General features: G+C 32.6%; 4 protein-coding genes across 5 annotated transcripts; 2 read left to right on the top strand and 2 right to left on the bottom strand.

The window, feature by feature from the left end:
- Nucleotides 1-23: 23 nt before the first annotated feature.
- Nucleotides 24-13,420, top strand: LOC143153380 (calcineurin-binding protein cabin-1). Its single transcript, XM_076324483.1, has 14 exons — nt 24-156; nt 635-2,184; nt 2,257-2,421; nt 2,480-2,668; nt 2,737-2,880; nt 2,980-3,160; nt 3,238-3,362; nt 3,438-4,700; nt 4,781-5,156; nt 5,228-6,634; nt 8,456-8,619; nt 8,763-9,030; nt 9,113-9,259; nt 9,389-13,420. The coding sequence occupies exons 1-14, from the start codon at nt 73-75 to the stop codon at nt 11,078-11,080; spliced, it is 7,755 nt and encodes a 2,584-aa protein (XP_076180598.1). The 5' UTR covers nt 24-72; the 3' UTR covers nt 11,081-13,420.
- On the bottom strand, nt 6,609-8,583 carry LOC143153381 (uncharacterized). Of its 2 annotated transcripts, none has more exons than XM_076324484.1 (5): nt 8,288-8,583; nt 7,703-7,943; nt 7,460-7,631; nt 7,109-7,359; nt 6,609-7,014 (listed from the first exon to the last, which is right to left on the bottom strand). In XM_076324484.1, exons 1-5 carry the CDS (start codon nt 8,347-8,349, stop codon nt 6,703-6,705), a joined length of 1,038 nt encoding a protein of 345 aa, XP_076180599.1. In that variant the 5' UTR covers nt 8,350-8,583; the 3' UTR covers nt 6,609-6,702. The 2 variants fall into 2 exon arrangements, with proteins under 2 accessions (XP_076180599.1, XP_076180600.1); XM_076324485.1 differs by having other exon boundaries at nt 7,703-7,898; nt 8,288-8,582.
- Nucleotides 11,798-18,782, bottom strand: LOC143153046 (uncharacterized). The gene is made up of 17 exons (XM_076323793.1): nt 18,616-18,782; nt 18,172-18,359; nt 17,891-18,100; nt 17,590-17,802; nt 17,395-17,507; nt 17,088-17,322; nt 16,956-16,975; nt 16,621-16,744; nt 16,251-16,431; nt 15,957-16,018; nt 15,764-15,777; nt 14,792-14,925; nt 13,070-13,233; nt 12,790-12,999; nt 12,491-12,706; nt 12,292-12,404; nt 11,798-12,212 (listed from the first exon to the last, which is right to left on the bottom strand). Exons 1-17 carry the CDS (start codon nt 18,723-18,725, stop codon nt 11,964-11,966), a joined length of 2,556 nt encoding a protein of 851 aa, XP_076179908.1. The 5' UTR covers nt 18,726-18,782; the 3' UTR covers nt 11,798-11,963.
- Nucleotides 18,783-23,259: 4,477 nt separating this feature from the next.
- Sec61alpha (SEC61 translocon subunit alpha) lies at nt 23,260-26,884 on the top strand. Its single transcript, XM_076324482.1, has 8 exons — nt 23,260-23,411; nt 23,628-23,695; nt 23,901-23,966; nt 24,059-24,269; nt 24,348-24,605; nt 24,698-24,864; nt 24,942-25,331; nt 25,448-26,884. Exons 1-8 carry the CDS (start codon nt 23,405-23,407, stop codon nt 25,709-25,711), a joined length of 1,431 nt encoding a protein of 476 aa, XP_076180597.1. The 5' UTR covers nt 23,260-23,404; the 3' UTR covers nt 25,712-26,884.
- The last annotated feature ends 57 nt before the right edge of the window (nt 26,885-26,941 follow it).

Here is a 26,941-nt window from a genome sequence, read left to right as displayed (position 1 = left end):
GCGTTACTGAAAAAAACCGGTTAATTTGTTGATGTTTTATAGATAAGTGCTGATTTGAAGGAACTTGTGAAGATGATAAAAATATCGGCACTGAATGAGGAGTCTAGCGAGGAAAGCGAAGAGGAAGATGTGCCAACGATCACAAAAGAAGCTCAAGTAGGTTTCGAAAGTATTAATTTTTCGTTTCTTAAAAAACTTAACCTGTAAAATTTGTCACTATTTCGGAGTCTGTTTGATTTGTGCGGTGGACTGAGTATTTGACGACAAACATAAACAATTATATAGCGTCAAATGACAGCAAATGTTTCACAATAGATGTCTGCAATAAGAAGTTATAATTCATGATAAGTAATTATTTATGATTTGGATTTGTTCTACAAATAAATATATTTTTATTAGGTCATTCCATATTATTGGGTACTTATGTATTCATCCTCCTTTTTTGAAAAATTACATTACATATAGAATGACCTAGTTCATTTTAGCATATAAAATATTATAATTAAAATTTGTTGTTACTTTCTTTCTTTTTTTATTTGTTTTCTAAGAGTTAAAATTGTTTTATGTATTATTAATATCATATGTTTTACTGAAAGACAAAAGAATCAATTAATTTGTACATGTTTGTTTCCAGGAACAAATAGCTCTTACTGAATACAATAAAGCCTTAGTATTGTTGAAGGAGAACAAACAAGAAGATGCTCTAAATATTTTTAAAGATCTTTTAGAAACTGAATTGTTAGATGAGGTTGAAAAACCTGAAGTACCCGATGGCAGATCTAGACCAATGTTGTCACTGAAGTATTCTTGTTTCAAAAATATTGCTGCTATACGAACTGCATCAGGAAATTACGATGAAGCTATAGAAAATTATTGGGAAGCAGCAAATTTGGACGATACAGATGTGACATTGTGGTATAGGATAGGCATGTTAGCTATAAAAACCTCTAATTTAGAACTAGCCTGTTCATCATTTAAGCAAGGTTTAAAGTGTAATTCGAATCATTGGCCATGTTTAGATGATATGATAACTGCCTTATATGCCGTTCCTGATTATATGAATTGTCTTTTATATATTTCTATGGCATTAGAGCGTGATCCTACCTATGTGAAAGGTTTGGCTTTTCGTGACAGAATATTTAAGGATATTCCATGCCTCAAAGAATGCTACAAATTGTATAATAGTGATTGGCAACTAGATCCACCATTGTATACTGAATACGATCATGTAATAGGAGATAAATTAATAAGAGAAGCAAAAAATATTGCCACAAAATGGGCAGAAGCATGTAAAACAGAATTTATTCCAAAGCCATTGCCAGATTTGACACTAAGAAAACCGATAAAAAGTCGCACCTGGTTAGATTTAGGAGAAAGTTTATTAGATATACACAAATACATCACTGAAAATGATTTAAGTTTTGTTAGTAGAATTAATTTAACGGTTCTCAATCCTGAAGAAATACATTTAAAAGTAAATACCGAGGAAGATACTCAAGGAAATAATGGTGTCAACAATGGTGTTAATGGTAATCGAGATTTATTGCAAAATATTTCTGTAAAAAAAGAAAATGATATTGAAAAACCAATGAAAATGGATACAGATGATATTAATTTTTCATTTGAACCAATGGATGACAATCACACATGTGATGGTGCTGACACTATAATGGAAATTGAAGTAGAAGATGATAAAAAATCATGTTCCAGTGATGTGCAAATCATAGAAGATGAAGATCCTTTAAGAATTTCAGACACAGAGCAGGTGAAAAATGAATTGATAGAGCAAAATAATTTTGAAATGGATGAGAATGGAGATAAATCACACTCAGAGAAAATGGCAGATGACACTTATAATGCTAGTAACGAAGCGCAAAATGACAAAGTTAGTGATAAAGACAGCAACAAATCCAGTGAGAAACCATATGAGAAAGGCTCAAAAAAGGCAGATAAAGTGCAATGCAAAGCAGAAGAAAAATCTAATGACAAAAACGAGACGAAAGAAGAAGGACAAAAGGTGAAGAAAAGACGTAGAAGTGCTCTGTGTTTTTTGCAGCAATGGGCTTGGAGTTGCAATAGCATGAGACGATCAGCAAGAGTGAGAAGTTCAAACAGAAGAGAAGCTGAAAGAGATGATGTTCAATTAGAAGAAACTCTTAGAAGAATTTTTCCTAGCACCTTATTGTATGTATTCAAAATATTTTTATATTTATGTATTTTTACTAATTATATACAACTTTGCTTCTTATGCTTTAGACCAGATACAGTAAAATTAACCAAAGATGATCCATCTAAAAATATGGATGATTCTATGGATACAATGGACTTGTATCAATTATTTGCTAATCAAGAAAATAATAGTATAACTACAGAAATAATCAAAAGTTCAGAGAGTTCAAAATCACCAAGTCCTGATATGAGGTAATTATTGAAGGACCAAAAAATACAGTTTTGAAATAACTAATTTTTTTTTATACAGCCAGCAACAAAATTATTTTGGGACAGAATCTGAAACAACTGATGTGAATATATTTATTACCGAACACAGTGGTAAAAGTAATTTAATGATAATCATGGCAAGATATACAGAATTTTTATGCACTAAATGGAATCAAGAATGGCCAAAAGGAATGTTAGAAGTATATTTACAAGCGTATATATTTATGAGGTATTGAAGCATGTATAAATTCCTTTCTAAATACAATCAGAAAGATAGAACTTATTCTTTTTTCGCAGAGAGCACATTCCACATCCGTCACCATTTGAAGAAGACGTAAAAGATGATATCCTAAAATTGGATGCTGAAATGACTTTATTATTTGGTGAACTTCATACAGATAGGTGGTTGGGTAGTAAACCAGATATCCTACCTTCATCGACGTATGTTTTCTTATTTATTTCCTTCATTATTTTTTGTGAATACTTAGACGTACATTTTTAAAACTGACAAGTTGCATAATAAATAATGTTTTATTTTAGATTAGATAAACTTGGTACAGGAATGCCATCAGAAGAATTAGGTCATATCATTTTTACAAGTATTAGGCAAGATATTTTAAATGAAGAGAATATTTTCTTATTATTGAGGGTTCTGTGGCTTAAAGCTAATATTTTTTTGTGTCAAGGTGACACAGATATTGTCATTGAAACTATAGAATTGGTGAGCAACTTTTATTTCTAGCAAACAAGTTTGCTTAATTCATACAAGGATAACGTTACTGTTAAATTTATTTTTAGTTGTTAAGTCACATGCAAGAATTGGAAAAACAGAATCAAAATATTTATCTCAGATTGCCTAATTGTAAATACAATTCCCAAATCAGTATTAAAATTGTGGAAAAAAAACTTAAGTCTATTCAGAGGTATGTATGTCCTTTAAAAAGACATTGTTAACATAATCGACAAATGGTGTCCTGAAAAACATAATTTAAATACAGGGGACAGAAGCTAGGAGAAATACAAAATCTGTACGATGAAAAAAAATATGCTGAACTAGCCTACATATTACAAGATACATTTAAATTCGCGAAACAGGGAAATAAACTTTTGTCCGTTAGCGATAACATTGTCGATAGAGTACAACAGTTATCTATGTTATTAGATAGTTTATGGCAGCTTCAACAATATGAAGAATGTTATGTATGGGCAGAAGCATGTCTTAATGAAGCATGGCAGAATTATTTAAATGCTTCAGATGAAGCGGAACAAAAGAAGTGGACAGGTTCTGTTTTAATGGCGCTTGAAAAACTGGAAGCTTGCACAATCGAAGTTAGCACATTCATTTTGAGGTACTTGCCCGAAACTCGTCTTTCGAGATTAGTACAAATTTTAGTTCACATTGTTTGCAATCAACTGGATGTGTCGGACACGACTGTGGAGATGCCACTTGAAACAGTTCTTCCTTGGATTCTATTGCACTATATTTTACAGTACAAAGAGGACAAAGAGAGAGCAAAGGTTGAATCGTCGTACAAGAACAGACAACACAGTTCTAACTATTCTGAATCAGATGACGAAGACGAAGGTGTTCCAGCATCTATCATGATTTTATTCATTGCCCATGAATTTATGGGTAGACATTCATGGTGTTGTTATAATGAGGCAAAACTCTTGTTCTTTACCTTAAATCTGGTTATCCCAAAACTAGAAACTCCACAGTTTGCCAGCATAAAGGGCAAAGTTTCCAAGTATCTGGAGCAAATATTTTATTGTTTGTATGGTCATTATAACAGAGTCAACAAAGGGCGACCAAAGCATGTGGAGGAGCATGGAGTTCCTCAGATGAAAGTGACTTGGGAGGGAGCACAGTTGCTGTTTGAGTTCTACAAACCTAAGCAGATACCAGAATTTTGTTCACCAAGATCTTTAACAATTAGTGCAGACACAGAAGAACTGTTTAAGCGCATAATGAAGTTAATTCCTTCAGAAAGCGATCCAAATCTGGTAATCGATGAAATGATGGCCTACATAATGAGTGAGCAAGATACAATGCCAACAGTTAAAAAGCCTTTGCCTCACTCTATGTCTACTATTTACTACTTGTTAGGAGATTTTTATTTCAAGAATTGCAAATGGAGTGTGGCAATTCGATACTATTTATTAGATTTATGTTTCCATCCTTCAAGGTTAAGCTCTTGGACTGGCTTAGCAATGTCGTCAGGTACTTTAATAGAGACCTGGTTAAATAAATATAAGCCCATGTAAGTATTAACTAAAATTCTTTATTAACAGGTTATGAAACAGATTAAGAATTACACAAAGATGTTTCTTTTATATTCAGAAATGAGGATAAACTTCTAGCTAAGGCAAAATTGACCCAATCTAGTTATAGGCATGCTGTTGAATTAGACTCTTGCAATCATATTATTTGGACAGAATATGGAAGCTTTGCCTATGTTGTTCACTCATTCTGCTCACGATTATTAAAGCAGGAGACAGATACGTTAAGTATGGAACGGTTTGAGTTCTTAGAAACTAGAAAAGAAGAAATGTTAGAAATCGCGGATCAGTGTTTTCAGTCTTGTGCACGTTTATTTATTGGAAGCAAAGATGGTGCAATACCTCATGATGAAAGATGGCTTTATCAGTATATGCTTGGTAAAATCACAGAAAAGAAGAACCAGGATCCTCCTATATTTTTGGAACATTATGCAAAGGTACATGCAGATTACGATATAATAATTGAAGGTAACAGTAGGAATTTTGATTAATTTCTGGTCAATTGCAGGCTAGTGAGCTGTTGTATCATAATAATGCACAATATCCACGTAGAATAAGTCACAAGTGTCCACAGCATCTTTCAGTTGAGGCATTAGAGGTGCATTATCGTATCCATGCAAGTATACTAAAGTATCTAGAACAACACGAAGGTAAACCTCTGAAGAAATCATTAGGACAGGTATTACAATTACATCTGGAGAAATGTGCTGAAGGACCTTTCATGAAGTATAGTTCGAAGTTGAATGAAAAGGGTAAAGAGGATATTTTTTTTGCTGGTAACAAATACACTGGGAAGGAAGTGGAACTTTCTACCGAGGGAGACAGAAATGTTGTCACTGTTTGTCAGCGTTCAAACAGTATAGAAGAAATCGAAATCGTTGACAGAACGAACAAAGGGTTCAGTACAAATCATCGTACTGAAAAAACAGAAACGCGTAAGAGACCTCTAACTGACACGCCGCACGATAACGTGAAGAAGATAAAGCTAGGCAACGTATCGCATTTACAACTGATGCAAGATGTTGTGGCTCTGATAGATGATGTGATCACAAAAGTTTGCGACATGGTTTCGCAGAAAGAGAAGAGCGACGACATTATGGTGTTGTCGAGCGATGAGAGCAATGAGTCGAAGTCGCAGAGAAAAGGAATGCGAACGAAGAACATTGAGAAAACGAAATTGCAGACGAAATCCTTTGACGAAGGCAAGAAAAGTTTGTTGAACTCACTAAAAATGAGCAGTATAATTGAACCCGAAGGAAAATCGGAGAATGTTCAGGATTTAATGGACGCATTGATGAAACAAGCGATGGAGATTAGTCAGGAAACGCGACAATCAACACCCGAAGATGATGACACTAGAAAATTTGATGGAAAATGGCTTCAAAGTGAAGATTTACAATGCAGTAACAAAGAAACGAAGGACAAATCTAGCGAAAAGAAGAAACTAGTGAGCACAACTAAGGAAGAAGTGACTTTAAGTCGAAGAGGTTCCCAAGAAAGCACCACAACAACAGAAACAAATAATTCCAGTTCTAGTAGCAGTGAAGAATCGAGCAGCAGCGAGGATAGTTCTGATAGCGACAGTTCAAATGATACTGACAGTGACTCTGGTGAAAGTGACAATGAAAAAAAGAAAAAGGACTCTAACTTTGCACAAAAAGAAGAAAATATGACAGAAGAAGAAGTTGCTACTTTAATAGCATACTGTTTAGCTGGTCTAGAACAGTGCATTTTAAGATTTTCTGAACACTACAAGTCATTCTATAGATTATCACACTTCTTCTTCAATAATAAGACTGCCAAAGATATAACCAAATGTAGGAATCTTTTGCTGGACAGCTACAATTGTCAGTTTTATCGGGGTGAGAATTTTCAAGGATTATTTGCTGATAGGAAGAGTACTAACTTTTTCAGTGTAAGTACATTATATTTGTGTTTTTAAATATTTATACAGATACATTAGTTTGTTAAAACTTGATAAGTTTAAGAAAATGCTTTTAATAGCATTTCTTTGTAAGCAGTTGTGTTAAATATTTGTACAATTTTTACGTTCTTTGGTCTGTCAGTTAAATTAGTATAATCCACAAGTACAGAGCCTCTTGCCATTCCATCAACTACAGGAATTACATTTGTTATTGTGAATGTCTTTATAAACTCTGGCCATATCATAATTGCAGCTGCCATTGCATCTGCAGAAAACCATGAAGTAGAGTGTGGTAGACTTTTTTGTTCTGCTTTATTTAAAAAATTCATAATAGTAGAATTTTTCTTTCCCAATGTTTCTTTGCGCCAATCCTATTTAAATATCATTCACATGTTTATACAATATATAAACTTCAACTTGCAGTAACAGGTAAATACTATTTGAATTATTTCTCTTAATAATTACCACAGATATGTAGCTATTTGTAACTGTTTCCCATGGAAGTAGAATACTTGTTGTAGTATGATTTAGTATAATGTAATTACTTTCTGGATCTTGATGAAAATTGAATTCAACATTGGGTAAGACATTGCCTATATTAGAGACACTGGAACCTAGTATAACATGACCCTTTAAGTGCTTCAAAAACAAAGGGTCCAAAGTAATTGCTGTAGCAACATTTGTTGATGGACCAAGGCTTAATAGAGTTATTTCACCTGTAAATTATAAAGGACACATTTAAATACACAATTTCATAATAAATGCACAATATAAAATGTATTTTCTTTTTATTAAATAATTTAATCAATTCTCAACCTGGATACTGATTTACCAAGTCCACTAGTGCTACAGCTGCATGTTTACTTTTGTCCAGTTTAGCAATGATTTTTTCAGTAAAGTTAAAATCTCCTAAACCATCAAAACCAAAGAAATTGCTAGGCTTGTACTCATTTAATAATGCTTTTTGTGCTCCTTTATATACAGATATCTATATAATTTGGAAAAGAAACAATATTAAGAAGTATTAGCAGTATAGTATGAAAAATTAAATGTACTTACATCACTTCTGTTAGCAACTGTCAAAATTTTAAGTACATTTTCTACTACATTATCCAAATATGTATTTCCATACGAACAAGTAATTGCAATAACCTTGAATCCTCTGGATTCTGATTTTAAAGTTAGAAGTATAGCTACGGCATCATCTGCTCCAGCATCTGTATCTATTATGACTTTTGGCCAAGTATTAACAGACCTTTTAAAAGTTTTAATAGTAATCTCTTTTATGATGAAATATAAACTGTATGAAATAATTCATATAAGAATCACTTTAATATGTTATTTAAGTTATTATATTTAAAGAATACTTTCTTCATATTTTCTAACCTGTTAAGTTCATTTTGATGCTAATAACAGTTTTCTAATGTAAAATTGTTTATTATACTTATATATTTATTATTAGGTTTATATAACTATATGCATCAAATTATCTTTATTTGGTGTGTTATTCAAATAATTATGTAAGAAAAGTAGAATAAATACCATATGATACATTTCATAATTAAGGGGTTAATAACAATGTGTAAAAAGTTTTATATAAATCATAATATATAATTTTCTCTGAATAAAATGCTTAATTTTTACCTGATACTACAGATCACCAAACAAAGAGAAATTACAGCAATGTATTTAGTATGTATTTTCATGTTTTTTGGTTTTGTTGAGTACAAGCCTACCTAATAATAGACCATGTATAAGTACTTCAATTTCTTATCTCATTCTAAATTAGATAATGCTCACTTATCTTTTCAGGGTGTTTGGCATATACCAAATCGGGAAGTAGACAGACCAGGCAGCTTTGCTTTTCATATGTCAAGATGCGTAACATTACTGATGCAAGTACTTAAAGAAACAAATGATGGCCGAATGTTGATGCAACTAAGTGTACAACTTGGGAAAATACCAGAATCAGACAAGTACACTTTTAAATTAAACATATTTCATTTCCTTTAGGTTTTTAGCATAATAAATTAATAAATAAATGACATTTTATATTGATGACTTCATAAGTACATATTAAAAACATTATTTTCATGAAATCTATAAATTATTTTTCTAGGAAATATTTGCGCGATACAGAAAGAGAGCAACTGTCTCGTCAAGCACTAACTCTCTGCTTACAGTCTCTTAGGACAAAAGTACAATTAATGGGATCAACTATTTCTGATCCCACATCTAACAAAAATCCAGATGCTAGAACCCAAGTACTTCTTGATACATATTGGGTATATCAGAGAGCCATAAAAAGTTTTCAAACTAAAGAGCAAACTATACAAACACTTTCTACTTTGCTAGTAGATACATACAAAACATATGTCGGTAATAAAGTAAGTTTATATTTATAATAAAATGTGAAGATATTTTAAAAATTAATCACACAAAATAACTAAACATTTTAATAATTGGCAGAACTTGGAAGGAAACATTTTGGAAATTGCTACAAAATTTTGTAATGATTATAATTGTAATCGCAAAGTTTTGAGCAAATTCTTTTCCGGTCTCGACAAACCTACCACAGACACTCAGATACAGCCTCAAGCTGTGTCTCCAACTCCTGTAAGTTGTTCAATCCTTCAACTTCTATATTTTTTACATTTAATACACTTCAATATGCCTTGTAGGCACACTTTGGCTCCACAGAGGTTATCATTAATGTATACATGCTTTCAATATGTATTTAAACAGGTGGTCACAACTCAACCTCAGGTTAGTTCAGCATCGCCACAATCGTCTCAAAGCCGGAAACCATATAGAAGTCTGACATCTACTGGTCGTCCAAGAGGACGGCCACCCAACGTTAACAAGTATTTACAGGCCATGCAGCAAGGTAGCAGTGCGATGAATCAGTTTAATGCAAAAACTAACTTTGCTAATTACATGGGAGCATCTGGAAATCGTTCTTTGATGAATCCTTACTTCATGCATCCACTGGTCGATCCAAACATACTATCCGCTATATTTACCAGTGGTTTAAGTGGTAGTATGATGGATCCCTTGTCAGCCATGAATTACTTAAACCAAATGGGTAGTAGTTACCAAGATATTCTGAGACAATATCAAAACAATCTCTCTTCGCTATCCAATCTGACTGGTGGCTTAAATAACACAATTGCTACAGCATCTAACATCAGCAATGTACCTACAATGAGCACATCCACCTCTAGTATCAACACCACTCCCAATATGAGCAATTTAGGTAACTTAAACAACCTAATGGTACAACAACTGTTGAGTTTAAGTAACTCCACGGCCTCCACTGTACGCTCCACACCAATGTATCAGCAAGCAACTACGACAAAAACAACGAGTACCACCGCATCAATTACTAAAGATAGACCTAGTATATCGATAACGCCAGTGAACACAGTACTGCCCAAAAGCAAACCTTCTAAACAAAGTTCACAAAGCGACACGTTACCAATTCAACTTTCAAAATCACTACAGATATCTCAGCCTGCAAAACCAGTTCTACAGCCACCATCCACTCAAGTTTCCCTTCTAAAACCATCTATCATTCAGCATGTTAAAACCAGTCCACCTAAACAAATGACTGCACCTCAAATTCGAGTATCAAAGTCACTTACCGAACCCCAACCGGCGCACAATCCCTCTTTATCGCATTCTCCATTAAAAAGTAGTGCTACTACAAATCCAACTGTAGTACCCCAGGTTGCACACTCGGTAATAGGTCCATCGATGAATCTGAAGCAAACGCTACCAATGAACGTACCCACTTCTCATTCGGGAACGTCGTTGCAACACAAATTATTATCGAAGAAAAATTCGCAGCGGCCATATTCACAGGTGAATATGCAAAACCCGATGAGAAAAACAAAACCGGCTAAAACAATGCCCACGTTATCTAGCAACTTCTCTAATTTGTTGAATGCAATGCCTGGTAACTCATCTATGGCACAACCACCTTTCATACCGCCCGAACTGAGCGGAATCTCTGTAAGTCCGGTGAATCCTCAAACTGGGCTGAAAGGTCCAAGTATAAAGTATACGAATTATAAAAAGTCGTCTGCAAAAACGAAACCACCAGCCGCCGTAGATACCTCAAGTTCCCTTTCCAGTTCATTTCCTCAAGGGAGCTCCGTAGAGGCTCTATCAATGCTTTCTCAGCTAAAGCAACATTCGCATTTGGAAATTATACCTCAGCAAAAGGTACAGATAAAACCAACCATGGAATATCCAAAGAATTTATCTTCCAGTGTGAGTGTAGTCCCACAGAAAATATCAGACCCTTTGAGGCCATCGAACACAGATTGCATGACCATATTTGATTTACCCAGAGGAAAATCGAGTAGCGTTTCTAGCAAAAAAGGAGAAAAACCAGCTAATGATAGCGTTGAGATTATAACATTAGATGATTGAATGTCCAAAATGAAAAGAAAATTAGGTTCTTTTCCTTTTTTCCTCTGCCTTGATAGTCCAACATTCGATTTTCCTTCATTGATATATTATTAATAGAAAATTGCGATCGTCATCCGCAATTTACAGTGTTCGTGATGTATTATTCATAAGGTGCATAGTCATGCGAAAAATATTTTCTATCACCTTTGCAATCATACAGTTTTCATTTCCATTGAAGACGACTGAAATATAGATTGCTAGCCTTCTCACTTCTGTGTCTAATGGAATCATTCTATATGAACCATTTAAATGTCACATACGAGAATAGATAATAATACATGTATTCTAAATCGTGGAAATAATCAAGAATTGAATTTTTCACGTGTTAAGTACGCCTCAGGATGACAGTGCTTGAATATCGTTTATTTTCACGGTGTTCTAATAACAATCGAGATAGCACACGTAACGATAAATATTATTTCACAATAATTCCAGGGAAATGTTTTTGCATATTAATAAAACAATACATTATTTTTCTACTGTGTACATTCAGCAACTGAAAACTTTTCTTTGTATGTAAAAAATAACAAGAAAGACAAATGTAATTAGCTATTAGCGAAATCTGTACATTTTCTAATGAATAATTTATAAGAATGTCTTTTTCATTAAAAAAAAATATATATACATATATATATTTAAAATACTATTTACTTGTATTAAATAAGAATTTAACAATGATCATTTTTCAACTTGTGAAATTTATTTCTTTATCAGGATTATTACAAACTGCAACATTTTTGTATCTGTACATTACATACTGTGTCATTTGTTATTGTAACGACTTAGAATTAAGGAAATGTGTTTTATATATTTGTACATCTGTGAAATATTTATACAATTTCATCTATGTTAATTTATTTGGCAGTTTAAATGAGTTCGCAGGCAAACCACGTACGCCCAGACCCTTTATACTAAACAAGTAACCAGCATGTGGTTGCTCTTTTAATTCATCTTCACTTGAACGAAAACGTGATGTTGTTACATATAAGGTGTCGAGTTCAGCATCGCCAAACGCTACGCTGGTTACGTTTTTGACATGATTGATTTTGATATAACGCAACAATTCACCTGTTTCCGGTTTTATTTGCAGTATCTAATTAGTAAATTTTTTTTAGAATGTTAACGTCAATTATTTATTGATCCAGTGGGTTTCATACTAATTAAATACTTACACCACCTCCACCATATAAAGCAACCCAAAGATTCCCACTTGTATCTATAGTCATGCCATCTGGAACTCCAGGAATATTATTTTTTCGAATATCAAAGATAGTTCTCTTATTACCTATAAAAAAAAGAGTTAATTAAACATGTTAATTTACTTAATAGAAAACGTGTTGCATCATATAAGGTACATTGTAAATTTCTTACATATAGCTCCAGTTTGAGAGTTGTAATCATATGCCACTACCTGATAGCTCATCGAATCAATGTAATAAAGTGTGTCTTCGTTATGACTCCAAGCTAATCCATTACTTATAGTTACAGGAGTTACTTGTTTTTTCAGCACAAGGTCATTACCCATGCAATAGAGAGATCCCTTGTTGGGTACAAATGTTCCATCATCTTTCTCTAAGCTCATTGTTCCTAGTAAAATTATATTATTGTATAGTGTAAAAACTTACATAATAATACATTTTCTTAGAAAACGACAAATATGCTCAACCAACCAGCCCAAAGTCTTCCAGAACAATCTACTTTTGCATCGTTCCACCTAGTTTCGGTACTTTTGCTGTCTGCAGTGGCCAATGTTTGAGTTACACATTTGGCAAGATCTTTTTCTCCATCCCACGTAATTAAAACAAGATCTGTATTAGTTCCTGCTATTAGTTTATCACAAACACCATCAACAGGAATCGCAAATCCAACAGTTCTATCTTCTAATGATAAGAAAACTGATGTTATATACCTATGAAGGAAATTATAAATAATAAGTGTATAAATATTTACCTAGAAAGGCAGATGTAAGAATCTTTGTTAAAGGATCATATCTGATTATCTTTTGGCCAATTATATCAACAAAATACAACTTCTTGGAGACATAATCCCAATGTGGACCTTCACCAAGGATGTATGGTCCTACTATTGGTTCCACAGTCACATCTGACATTTTTCTACAGAATAATTGTAAGTATATGTATAATAACATCCAAACACACACAAATACAAATACACACAATGTAAGTGCTGTAGAACAATTGTAATCCTTGTAAATCTTTTGAAGATACACACACACACATATATTTTTTGGTATATTTATAACATTGTATAGTATTCAGTGAAGTAATACTTACGGTCCTTCCTTATGTAACTAAAATTGATTTGAATATATCGGATATGAAATTTATTTATTGAGTATTAACCTAACGTATGGTAGTAACGCAAGATCTGTATTATGCAATGTAAATTAATGATTTCTCACAGATGCAGATATATTTGTATATGGGTATTACATATCACAGATAAAAGCTGTTCTCCTCCATTATCATAATTTATTACAACATAAAGAATAGATAAGTTACCATTAAAAATAGTATGAAGTAATTATATCATATGTGACATATTGATAATGAAAGCAATAATTAAATACAACATACGTTTAAAATATAATAAAATTTTAAAAATGAAAAGAAATTCATACAATATACAAAAACGTAAATATTTACGTTAATTAAAATATTTAATAATACATTTCATATTTTGCATAAAATATTGTTCAAATGTCGTACAAAAGATTGCGTTTGTGTTTTCTCGAAATACTCATGTGGTAGGATCCTTATATTTCATAATTTTCCGTGTTTACATAACATTTACAATTTGTTCTGACGTAACAGTTAAAAGTTGCAATAAAGTTCAAAACATTCAAAATTTTCAAGTTTTTAATCTCAAAAGTCTTGTAAAACATTAGGTGTCTAGAGTTTTGTTGATTTGTCATAAGTAAATGAGTAATTACTCATAACCTTACGCCCGTTAAAGTGTATTAACAAGGGACATCACTTAAGTGTAAATCGCCCCTTTTTAGTGAATCTTACATATAATATAGTTTTTAGAAAAATATTTCATACCAATTTTTTTTATATTTGCTATTATGCATATCTAGGAGGTGAAATTAGCCCTCAAAGTTGGAGGAAAAAAGTACATTTTCCTCAATATTTCGAAAATGATGAAATCTAGAAAAAAGTTGTTTAAAAAAATTGCATATTTTTGAATAACGAATTTAAGTTTCCAAACAGTTTTTCAAAATATCAATTTATTTAAACAATATGTTAACAAATTTTCAATTTTCATACTTTTTTGCCAATATATAGTATAGTATGGAAAATGCCTATATTTGAAAATTTTTGTTTGATCCTTTTAATAAAAGTTAGCGTAGTTTCGGTCATGCAGGAAAATGTAGTTTTCTCTTCCAACTTTGAGGACTAATTTCACCCCCTAGATATGCATAATAGCAAATATAAAAAAAATTTGTGTCAAATATGTTTCTAAAAACTGTATTATATGTAAGTTTCATTAAAAACCAGTAATTTACACTTAAATTCTAATACAAATATCTTTAAAACTAATAAGTGTAAAAATTATTTTTTATATTAGCACACTCAGGAGTATCCTCCCTCCAATATATTTCAAGAAAGTTGAAACCAGTAAGGTCAGTGCTGTTGTAAATAAATTTGCTTATCATTTTTTAAGTAGAATTTTGTTTCTGTATCACTTATATTATCTTCACATATTCTCATATACATATAAATTATTATTAGAGATAATGCAGTGAGATAAAATAGTTCAATATACAGGATGTCCCTTTTCAACTACAAGAGTAACAAAAAAAATTTTTTAAATAAAAATTATTTAGTATTAAAAAGATCATCATATGAAGGTCATTTCTGCTTTTTTCAATGACAGCCAGTATTTTTTATATCAATAATTTATCTGTGTATAACTTATTTTGCTGAAGAGGTATGAAGGTCAATTCTGTTTTTTTTTTTAGTGGTAACCTATATCCTCTAATAGCTCATAAGACAAATACAAATACCTATAACACAAGAGCAGTGAAGTCAATATTTTTACTTTAAATATTAGATTTGAAATGATGCATGGTGCAATAATTTATTGCTTAATGTCTTTAAGTGTTGTTAGTAACTTCTTGTATAATGTATTCTTCAATGTGACAAGTATAATGTGGAATCTTTAATAATGAAATTCTTGGTCTTTATTTTACTGAGAGAATTCTTAATAAAAATGTGTATTCAATATTTATTTGAAACTCTTCTTCTAAGAGTTTTATTAGAAGAAATACCATTGGGTACACATGAAATAATATGGTTCAAGCACAATGAATGTCTAACACATTATTCTTTCATAACCTTAAACAAAATGACCAAAAAATTTAAAACTATTGGATAAGACATGAAGAACTAGTATCGTGATCAATTAGATCATTAAACTTACCAACCTCAGATTATTTTTTATCGTAAACACTAAAGATATGGTATATAACATATAAATATACCAAGCAACAAATTATTATAGCATATGCTTCAATAAAATCTGATGAAACTCAAAACACAATTGAATCATTAACGACATGTGTACAAAAATGTACATGTAAAAGAAGTAAGTTAGTTTATTATACATAATCTCTCTTACATGACTCTTAACACCTATAAAAAAATCAATATGACCATATAATAAGCATTTTAATATCAAATAATTTTTATTATATATTTCTTTTTATGGTGTATATAAAAAATTTGTTTCTTACTCTTATAGTTTAAATAAAAATTATAGTACTATTTTTACTGGGATACCCTGTATAACTTAAATACTTTACAAAACATACGGTAATTATTTAGGAAACAACTTTTTCCTGTATATAACCACTGCTCGACCTTAGTTTCCAAACTATGGATAAAAAGTTGTTGGTACTATGCAATGAATATTGCATCTATTATATGTAGGTATGCACTCAACGATTACGTTATATTAAATTAGGTTAAACCAGGTCGAGTCAAGTCAGGTCAGGTTATTATCCCGGCTACCTGATGGCAGCCAACCACGCAAGTTAAAATTCAAAATTATCGAAATCGATTAACATAAGTTTGATCTTTAAGTTTTGCTTATTATACATATGTACACAGGATGTTCATCGTAACGGTCGTTACGATTTTTCCGATATTTACGTCGACTTGATGAAGAAATGTTTGTAACCAAAATTTTTGGCAATATATTGCAAGAATCAACATTTTCAAAAAACTTTTGAATTGATAAAAAATTGGGGTTACTTTGATGAAAAACGGAATATATACTGTTGCATACTTAAAATATGAATTGTAACATAACATAAATATTAACATCAATAATAATAATTAAGGCTGAAAATTTGTTAAGAGTGTGTCAATTATAAGGTGAGTTGATTTAACAATTTATTACAATTTCTAAACCTTGCACAATAAAGACATAACCAGTATATGGTTGTTCTACTTATTTCTCTGCAGTAAAATCACGGCTAGATATTATTACATATAAAGTATCCAAAAAGGGATCTTCAAATTCACAATTAGTTACTTTTGTAACAAATAATTTCACAAAACATAATGTATCATCAGTATGAGGATTTACATTAATTATCTATTTATTAAGTACATTATTATTCTGTAAATACTTCTAATGGTATATAAAAATTTTAATGTTAATACTTATATTATCCCCATTGTATAAAACTATTCAAAGATTACATACCTGTGTGCAGACACACACCTCTATTTAATTGTATTAAGTAAAAATTCAATAGTGATTATTTTTTAGCTTGTGAAGTTTATTTCTTTATTAGAATTATTACAAACTGTGACATTTTTAAATCTGTACATTACATACTGTGTTATTTGTTATTGTAGCGACTTAGTGCTAAGGAAATGTGTTTTATATATTTGTACATTTGTAGAATATTTATACAATTTGATTTATGTAAATTTATTTGACAGGTCATATGAGTTTGCAGGGAAACCATGTACTCCTAAATTGTGCACAGCAAAGACATAACCAGCATATGGTTCTTTTACTTGTTCCTCTGCAGTTAAATTACGGCTGGATGTAGTTACATATAAAGTATCCAAAAGAGGACCTCCAAACGTACAACTAGTTACTTTTTTAACAGGTAATTCCACAAAATGTAATATATCACCAGTATGAGGATTTACATTGATCACCTATTTGTTAAGTACATTATTATTCTGTAAATACTTCTAATGATATGTAAAAATTTCAATGTTAATACTTACACCACCCCCATTGTATAAAGCTATCCAAAGATTTCCATCTGTATCTATAGTCATACCATCAGGCAATCCAGAAACATTATTTTTCTGAAGGTCAAAGGCAATGCTTTTGTTGGCTATAAATGAAAAATATTTTTTGCAATTTCTATTTTTGATCAACCAAACATGTTGCAGATAATATTGTTTATAATTTCATACATATAGTCCCATTGATAGGCTCAAAATCATATGCTGCCACTTTAAGTGTAGGTGTATCAATATAATAAAGTGTATCATCCTGGAGATTCCAAGCCAATCCATTACTATTGGTCACAGGGGATATTTCTTTTTTTGGTTGAAGATCAGAAGCAATGCGATAGAAAGATGCTTGATTAGGTACAACAACTTCATTCACTTCTGGACCAATTGTACCTGTAATGAATATGTATCTATCAGTAAAAGATATTGCAATATAATCAAATTTATGTTTGCTTTCAACAGATTATCAATTTTAACTAACCGCCCCAGAATCTCCCCGAAGAATCCACCTTTCCATCATTCCATCTGGTACCACTGCGATCAGTGTCTACAGTAGTTAATGTTTGAGGATAAGATTTTGAAACATTTTTGTCACTTTCCCACGTAACTAGAATGAAATCTGTATTGCAACCAGCTACAAATTTATTTGGTTCCCCTTCAACAGGAATAGCAACTCCAACAGGACCATTTGCTAACAAAAATTAGAGAAATGAAATTTGACATGTCATTCTTTTTCTTCTTTTAGATACTATATTGATTTACCTATATAAATACAGGAAAGATCTTTTGTTACAATATCAAATCTACATATTTTTTGTGCCTCTATATCAACAAAATAAAGTTTTTGAGTACAGTGATCCCAGTGAGGACCTTCACTGTGTTCAAATCGCCCTACCACTGGTTCAATAATTAAATCAGAATTGTCTTCCTGCTGAGTAACACAACCCTCTCTGGTAACATAAAGAAGAAAATTACGAACTACTTATAAAAATCTATTATTACACTTTTTACAATATTCAATGGTACGATTGTTATGCAGTTTGCAATAATAATGAGTTGATCTGCTCGCGATGACTTTAAAAACTTTGTTTTATAGGTTCTTATTAACGAAAAATTAAAAAATGAACTTAAAAGATGAAGTACAAGCGCGTCATAGAGAACATAATATATATGTATAATGTTTTAGAATGTGATTCTTTTACTTACCCGCGGGGCACAAAGAGAACAAGACTTATTCCCAAAAGTAAAACTTTATAAGCAACTCTACGCATTGTTTTGTAATAATTCGATAAAGCAATAAAGGAGAAAATATACATACAGTGTGTAAAGCACGCCTTCTGTACGACACGTTCGAAAGGAAAATAACGAGTGAGTCCTAATTATCCGTTTGCACTTTATATAGCATTTCTACGTTCACTGATCCAAAAGATATCCACAAATTACACGGTATAGTATTCGACGTACATTGTAAACGATATACAAAATCGATATTACCACTATGCTGAGATAAAGCTGTCAGTTATATGACCACCTGTGTTTATATTGCGATAAATATAAAAATGTTACATTTTCCCAATTTACAAGACTCTAGTACATTTTGGTTAATACTTATTTTCTTCATTTCCAAATTCTTTTTCCCCGAAGCATGAATGAAATTTATAATATCGATAATATAAACTTGAAAAGACACATTATTGAAGGGAAACGATTTGTTTTCTTCGTAAACTTTATGCTTACTCAGGCGAATAATGAAAGTACAAATTGCGTCATTTTTACTTCACCGTTTAATAGTTTTTTCTCAACGAAATCGTTGCAAAATAGATGAAATGTTCCATTTTTTCGATATAAATGAAGAATTCAAAGAATTTCTCTCCATCAAAGGAACTCATCTAAAGCTTCTTTTTTATGGTTCACAGATCAAATTATTTACAATATAAGGAAATAATTTTAGTCTCGCTGGAAGTATTTTATTTCTTAAAGTATTTCAGAGTAAAGTACATGCTAAAGAACATACATATAAAATAAAATATTCTTTACACAGTATGTCACATATGGGGAAGATAACTTCAATCTTTTACAAGGACAAAGAATTACTTTGAATAATATGCATATGTATATTATTTGAACAGGTTTAGTAAGTTCAAAAATCTATACGAATATTTATAAAAAATTGTTTTCATTACTTTAAGTTCCTTCGGTTATTACGTTTAGTGATTTCATTTAAAATTTAATTGAAAATTCCTTTATTTTATTGATTAACCAATCAAAACCATTTCAGATCCTAGAATATGTACGAGTTGCACTATTTTACTTAATAAAGTGTAAGGTGAACATTACGTAATGTATCTTCAATGACCCATAATAGCAAACGAAGATTATCCACGAAACAGTAATTACAAAATCAGAATAGAAATTATAATTGTTTGCCAATATGGATTGCGAAGGTTCTGTAACAACAACAAAAAGTAAAGGAAAACCATTATTTATTTCATTGCATAATCAGTGTAAAACATTTCATGACATTTCTCCTATTTGTGAAAGGACAAAACGAAACGGAAAAAATTTCATGCTTTACTATAATAACAAGGTTCGATTTAGTACTAAATAACACTCGAATAATATTCAACGATAAATAAGAATGATCTCATCGGGTTCACGTTATTTACTCTCTCCCTTTGGATGTTGATTTAAATCTGTCACTATGGAATCGCTTCCCGTCGGTCAGTAAGAAACAACCGTTTTCTTTTCATTTACGTGTACAGTTGGTGTCGCAATCATATACGCGGTGCTAACAACACTATCGTCCTTCAAGAACTAATTGTCCCAACCGCGTCTCCAATCTGTCATAATTTCCACATGAAATTTGATACTTCTGTCTGGAAAAAGACTCGCTATAAAAGCATCATTATTTTTCAGTGACCTTCTTCAAACATCTATACTCGATTCAAAGAGACAAAAGACTCTGGAAACCAAACTTTGTAACTTACTACAGAATCTTATTGGTCCGTTGTATCTCTATTAGACGTGTACCGTATATCCAACGCATACATATTCTGTCGTAACACGAAAAGTTTCCACAAAGGGTTGAAAAACCGACGTTGTTACCTTTTCAATACAATTTTACTATCTTTGTGCCAAACCTAACCCAGACCTAACATTTTCATTGTAACTATTATTAAATTATCTACAGTAATTACTTAAGTTACTTTTTTAATAATATTTTATTTAACGTATTTTTATACATATATAAATACGCCTTAGTTATTTACGAATAAAGAATCTACAAATATTAATTTCGTTTATGGCTTCTGCAATGGAAATACTAGAACTGCTGTGAAGGGGCGTTAATGCAGATTTCCTAACGGAAGAATACCATGTATCAGAACGTGTTTGTAAATGTAAATATTGTCGGTATATTCTCACGTATATTGCACTATTGCTATTTCCTATTTGTATTATAACTTAAAACTTTTTGAACGTAACTCTAAACGACGTGTGTTTGCATAACATACAGCTGTATTACACATGAAAGTTCGGTCGTTGAAATCTGGGACACCTTGTATATTGAATTTATAGGCACATGGGCGCGCGTATTTATCTGTCGAGACACAACATCCCGACGTTTCGGTTCTGTTGCAAGTCACGTGGTTCGGTTACTAGTCTCTCGTTTCGCTGGATAAAGTGTACGCAATGCTTCAACATTCGTCCGCAGGCACGGGCGAAAACAACACGAATATCTCAAACGAACACCGGTACCATTGCACAACAAGAGTGCATCTTCCTCGATCTTCACTCTTTCTCTTGACTCTTAAACCAATGAAAACTTTTCTCGAAAAATTGAGAAGTGGTCAAGTCATCCTCTAACATCGGATGCAACAAAGGGGTTCTCTTTTTGGGTAAAGATCTTTGGGTACATTTCTTCTTCCGTTCTTACGAATTGTGGTTCCTTAAAACAATTTTTCCTTCGTTGAAGGTTTCTACTGGTACCTCCATAGGTGTCTACCTATATCCCGGACAGTGTTTCCTCAAAATCTTCCGTTTTACTTATTATCTCCCCTTACCCCTCGAAGACTTGCATCTTTGCATCTATTCGTCCTTCAACATGTGAACTTGTGCCTTCTCGCGTTTTAGAAACTTATCTTTTTAATTGCAATTTCTTTTCATGAAGGAAATGATTCGTACCTCGTCAAATAGTTCATCTTCCGTCCTCAACGGAATATACAAACGAGTCTTGGGGGACCACTAGATGAGTGTCCAGTTGTGGAACCTTGTAAATAGTAAATAGAGTTTTCTCAGGCTATCTATTTCACTTGCCCTTTCCAAAGGTAACGCCTTTGGGAACAGACAGGATGAAGTCGAGACCAATAGAAGCCCAATTTGCTAAAACCAAACCGTGACTTCAACCTTAATGGTGGAGTCACGACGTATCCATTCGAGATTACTTTGTAAGATCACGATCGTACGAAAGAGTCTTGTACAACTCGGTACTATCAGGATCAGCATGAGAGATCCTGAGACAATTTGGTACCGTTACAACTAGATCTTGTACAATACATAAAATACGGTTAAAGTTATAATATTTTAATCTGGTGCATATTCAGAAGCTCTCCAACGTCATTAATTTATCGTTGAAGGTATAGTCTTTGGGTATGCACAAGTGCAATCAGTATTGGAACCTGTGTGAAGACAGTTCACGTATACTAATTTACTCTTGTCCCTTGACAAACATTGAATAGTTAAATGGTATCGTTTGACTATTCCACTATGGTGTGGATCTTCCCACACTGATTGAAGTTGGAAGTATTTGGAAGGAATAACACGATGTAAATATCTACTATACAAGGATTTCATCTTATCATTGAACTCCTCAACAGGAGTTGACAACAAATAAATCAACAACAAAATACTCGTTTTGCACTACTTGCTCCTCGGTGGAGTTCATCTTCAGAGATCCTGAGGCAGATGCAGCTCACGGTCCGTGAGGCACTTCAATGGCGAAAATCGTACCAATTCGTGACGAGAAAAACGAAAGACTAGAAGAAACAAACACAGATCTGTGACATCGTCAAACATTGCAGCAAAGTCTTGTTCAAACGAGCAACATATACATATTTCTGGCTTCTAATAACTTTATCAGTTCGCCGAAAACAGCTATCTCAACAGCTGAGACTCGAGCAATGGATGTTCGTGAAAAATGAACGAATACGATGGACGAGTAATTATTTGCAAAATGGAACAAAATCCGAAGACAAGCGCGGAAGAAATTGTTATTGAACTTAAAAATGATCTTGGTAGATGCATATAAGCTAGTACAAAATTTTGTCCATCTAGTAATGAATATCAAATATTTCACGAGCAAAGTTAAACGAAAGAAAAGATTAGAATTTACAAAATAATATATAAATTCTTTACTGGAAAATGTTATTGTTCACCGACAGAGTAAGTTTGATATACATGCAAACGATTAATGATATTTCTTTTCTTTTTTATTATTTCGGAATCTTGTTGCGATCCTAGTTGCGCTATATTAATGTGAGCCTAGCCTAATAATACCATACGAAAGGAAAAACACTATAATGTATTTAGGAGGTTTTACTTTAAACGTTTTGTTGGTACACATATTTGATTTTTTCGATGTATGTACACAAATCTATTTAATTTTGGCTGATAACGTTTCTAAAACATTAATCGATCGTGATTCATAGCTCTGACGGTATAATCGGTCAAGAAATCGCGACAATTTATACACATTCAGCGTCATCTAGCCCTAGCTCGGGGAAGTTTGCCCTTGTGCCGGCCAACATCATCAGGTCACGTGACAATAGTATATTGATACGTGTCGACGAAGGGGCCACGACTCACTACGATTTGCCAGTCGAGCTTACGCGGTCAGGTTTAATCGTGTTCTTGCTTTAATCGGGTACCCTCGCGGCTGTGTTGATTCTAGACATCAGTGAGAAGCGTCGCCTAGAATAGTTAGCACTTCAGATTCAAAATGGGATGTAAGTGTGCACAATTTCCAATAAAAAATCCGAAAATGTTTCTATTCATAATCGTCGTCACAAAAAATTAATTGTAACTGTAACCGTAACCTCTCCCAATTTCCCCTCTTTTACAACACATATTGTTCAAATAGTCAAGTCTTTGATTATTTCTATCTTCTATTCGTTTGTGTATCATTAACGAGAATGTTCGTTTTTAACCTGTATACTTTTCAGTCAAATTTTTGGAGGTGATAAAACCGTTTTGCAGTATACTTCCGGAAATAGAAAAACCGCAGCGAAAAGTAAGTTTATGCCAATCTATTTTTGTCCTACTCTCATATTTACAGTTTCACAAACCATATTTTTCAATCTCGCGCGCAATCGTTTTTTAAATTAGATGTCTTTACCATTTGCCATCTGTCTGTCAAATATCCAAATCCGCCTGGAAGTTTGCTTTAAAAGCTTTACCTTTCCATTAATGGTTTAATGACATGAATGTTATTATAGATTCAATTTCGGGAGAAAGTACTATGGACTGCAATTACATTATTTATCTTCTTGGTATGCTGCCAGGTAAGATTGTTTTGTTATTACTCTTGATATTTTAACATTTTATAAGTATTTCTTTTTGTCTAACAGAAGATATTTCCATTTGATATTTGTAGATTCCTCTATTTGGTATTATGTCCTCGGACAGCGCAGATCCTTTCTATTGGATTCGAGTTATACTTGCATCGAATAGAGGAACTCTTATGGAATTAGGAATTTCTCCTATTGTTACTTCTGGTCTAATTATGCAGTTGTTGAGTGGTGCAAAGATCATTGAAGTCGGCGATACTCCAAAAGACAGAGCACTTTTTAATGGCGCGCAAAAATGTAAGAAAAAATATTACATTTTACAGAAGTTTCCTTTGTTTTTAAGCCAACTTTGTTTACACAATTATTTTTTTATAGTATTTGGTATGGTCATCACTGTTGGTCAAGCCATTGTGTATGTAATGACTGGAATGTATGGTGATCCAACAGAAATTGGAGCAGGAGTTTGTTTATTGATTATTATTCAATTATTTGTCGCTGGATTGATTGTACTGTTATTGGATGAACTTCTCCAAAAAGGATATGGATTGGGAAGTGGAATCTCTCTTTTTATTGCAACCAATATTTGTGAAACAATAGTATGGAAAGCATTCTCTCCTGCTACTGTTAACACAGGTATGATTCTACCGTCCTTCTATTGATATATTTTAAATTAAAATTTGACTACTATGTTACATACAATGGAGTGTCTGTTACAAATATTTTAGGACGTGGCACGGAATTCGAAGGTGCAGTAATTGCATTATTTCATTTGCTGGCTACCAGGCAGGACAAAGTTCGAGCACTTCGTGAGGCATTTTACAGGCAAAACCTTCCCAATCTCATGAATTTACTTGCCACAATTTTAGTATTTGCCATTGTAATTTACTTCCAGGTAATGTTATTGAACCATCAGAATCTGAACATGTATAAAAGTTTGGATCAAGATCATAATTACATTGTTATTAACAGGGCTTCCGTGTTGATTTGCCAATCAAATCTGCCAGATACAGAGGCCAGTACAGCAGTTACCCCATCAAACTGTTTTACACCAGCAATATTCCAATTATTCTTCAGTCGGCACTAGTGTCCAATTTATACGTTATCTCGCAAATGTTGGCTGTTAAGTTTCAAGGAAATATTATCGTTAATCTGCTAGGAGTGTGGTCTGACGTTGGCGGTGGTGGTCCGGCGCGATCTTATCCTGTTGGAGGGTTGTGTTATTATTTATCACCACCAGAGTCTGTAGGACATATCCTTCAAGATCCTATTCATGCCGTTCTTTACATTCTCTTCATGCTTGGATCTTGTGCTTTCTTCTCAAAAACGTGGATTGAGGTTTCTGGCAGTTCTGCTAAAGACGTTAGTATCCTGTTTAAATTCATTTTTTAAGCTGCTATTCTTTTTTGCTCCAATTATTTTCCTTACACGAGATATTCTTCTGCGTATTTTTTTTTTTAATTGAAGTTACTTTCTAGATCGCGAAGCAATTGAAAGAACAACAGATGGTGATGAGAGGACATAGAGACAATTCGATGATTCACGAATTGAACAGATACATTCCGACTGCGGCTGCGTTCGGTGGATTGTGCATTGGTGCCTTATCCGTACTAGCCGATTTTCTTGGTGCTATCGGCTCAGGAACTGGTATCTTACTCGCCGTCACGATCATATATCAGTACTTCGAAATCTTTGTTAGGGAACAAAGTGAAATGGGTGGCATGAGTACATTACTCTTCTAAGCTTAATCTGCATAGACTTTAAAAGTGAACTTTTTTAATTCTGAAGAACTGAAAAATAATTTATTGTAAAGTAAGCCCATACGACGCTGTCCATGCCGTTGATCAGTCAACAGACTGGAAATGCAAAGTCTTCGACGTGAATCAAACCGCACAGCTCTTTACTCATTACTTTTTTCATAAAAAAAATTGCATACACATATATATGTATGGACGCGTGCGCGCGAACACATACACACACACACACACACACACGTTATGAAATGGTTTTCTTCTTCTTAAAAGACTATTTTTCTTTTAGATGTACTTGTTACATACTTAAGAAGTATTTCATTGTCCACCATATATTGGATATTGTCATTGTCAACTTTCGGTTACATGTCACGAAAGGATTATACCGTCTTTTATATATAGATAAAAGATAAGTAACGATTCTACACTGTGTCAATTCGTACCGAAAGGCATTATTACCTATGATGCAACATATATGTTGACAGAGCGTAGAGGATCGCACTCAGACATAACACGTATGAAAGTGCTCGAATCTAAAGACCGGACGTTCGGTCCTGAATGCTCTGGTTTTACGCGCAAGGATGTAATATCTTTCATACAACGAGCAGTGTACATAGAAAGAAAGTAATTAAATATTTTCAGCATTTTTTACTAGTGTTTTATGCTCCGAGTGATAACGGAGTCACGCGAAAGACTCTCTCTTAAAAAGCGCGATTAAAGTCCTTAAATACGTTTATATGAATCAAATCGTTGCATAATATGTAATCATTTATTTCATCAGGACGAGACACCCACCCAGGGTATTCGTGCAGCAACTACTTCGAACAGTGTTTGTTCATCATTAATAGGGTCATTCATTCCTATATTGATTACAAAGTAAATTAATATTTTTTTTTTCGTGTATTTGGAGAACGTGCTTTTATAAAAATTGAAACTTATCGTTTCTGCTTTTTCTTCCCTCCTGTTCCTTTATTTCTTTTTAAATAGGAAGCTGTATAAGAATAACTGATTCATAAATTCGCATAAAAGGAGAAAAATAACTTATAAGTGCATTGTATTTATACAACGTATTATAAACGTATATTACTTAGTTATATATATTAGTTATGTATATTACTTAGTTATATACGTACGAATATTAGTAAAGTTTTAATTCTTATTTTATACATGAATGGTACCTTTTATTTTGTATTTAAAATTGTTATTAAAAACTGTCTCCCA

This window comes from Ptiloglossa arizonensis, chromosome 12, assembly GCF_051014685.1.
Source record: "Ptiloglossa arizonensis isolate GNS036 chromosome 12, iyPtiAriz1_principal, whole genome shotgun sequence".
Lineage (NCBI taxonomy): Eukaryota > Metazoa > Arthropoda > Insecta > Hymenoptera > Colletidae > Ptiloglossa > Ptiloglossa arizonensis.
This window is presented reverse-complemented; position numbering and strand designations above follow the sequence as displayed.

Excerpts from the sequence above, each read along its gene's own strand:
- LOC143153380 (XM_076324483.1), top strand. The coding sequence starts at position 73 with ATGATAAAAATATCGGCACTGAATGAGGAGTCTAGCGAGGAAAGCGAA. Across the intron at positions 2,669-2,736 it reads CAAGCGTATATATTTATGAG|AGAGCACATTCCACATCCGT; the intron begins GTATTGAAGCAT and ends CTTTTTTCGCAG. Across the intron at positions 3,363-3,437 it reads AAACTTAAGTCTATTCAGAG|GGGACAGAAGCTAGGAGAAA; the intron begins GTATGTATGTCC and ends ATTTAAATACAG.
- LOC143153381 (XM_076324484.1), bottom strand. The coding sequence starts at position 8,349 with ATGAAAATACATACTAAATACATTGCTGTAATTTCTCTTTGTTTGGTG. Across the intron at positions 7,944-8,287 it reads TTGGTGATCTGTAGTATCAG|TTTATATTTCATCATAAAAG; the intron begins GTAAAAATTAAG and ends TATTTCATACAG. Across the intron at positions 7,015-7,108 it reads CAAATAGCTACATATCTGTG|GATTGGCGCAAAGAAACATT; the intron begins GTAATTATTAAG and ends ATATTTAAATAG.
- LOC143153046 (XM_076323793.1), bottom strand. The coding sequence starts at position 18,725 with ATGTATATTTTCTCCTTTATTGCTTTATCGAATTATTACAAAACAATG. Across the intron at positions 18,101-18,171 it reads TCTTTCCTGTATTTATATAG|CAAATGGTCCTGTTGGAGTT; the intron begins GTAAATCAATAT and ends AATTTTTGTTAG. Across the intron at positions 16,745-16,955 it reads ATTTAAAAATGTCACAGTTT|ATAATTAATGTAAATCCTCA; the intron begins GTAATAATTCTA and ends CTTAATAAATAG.
- Sec61alpha (XM_076324482.1), top strand. Across the intron at positions 23,696-23,900 it reads TAGAAAAACCGCAGCGAAAA|ATTCAATTTCGGGAGAAAGT; the intron begins GTAAGTTTATGC and ends ATGTTATTATAG. Across the intron at positions 25,332-25,447 it reads CTGGCAGTTCTGCTAAAGAC|ATCGCGAAGCAATTGAAAGA; the intron begins GTTAGTATCCTG and ends GTTACTTTCTAG.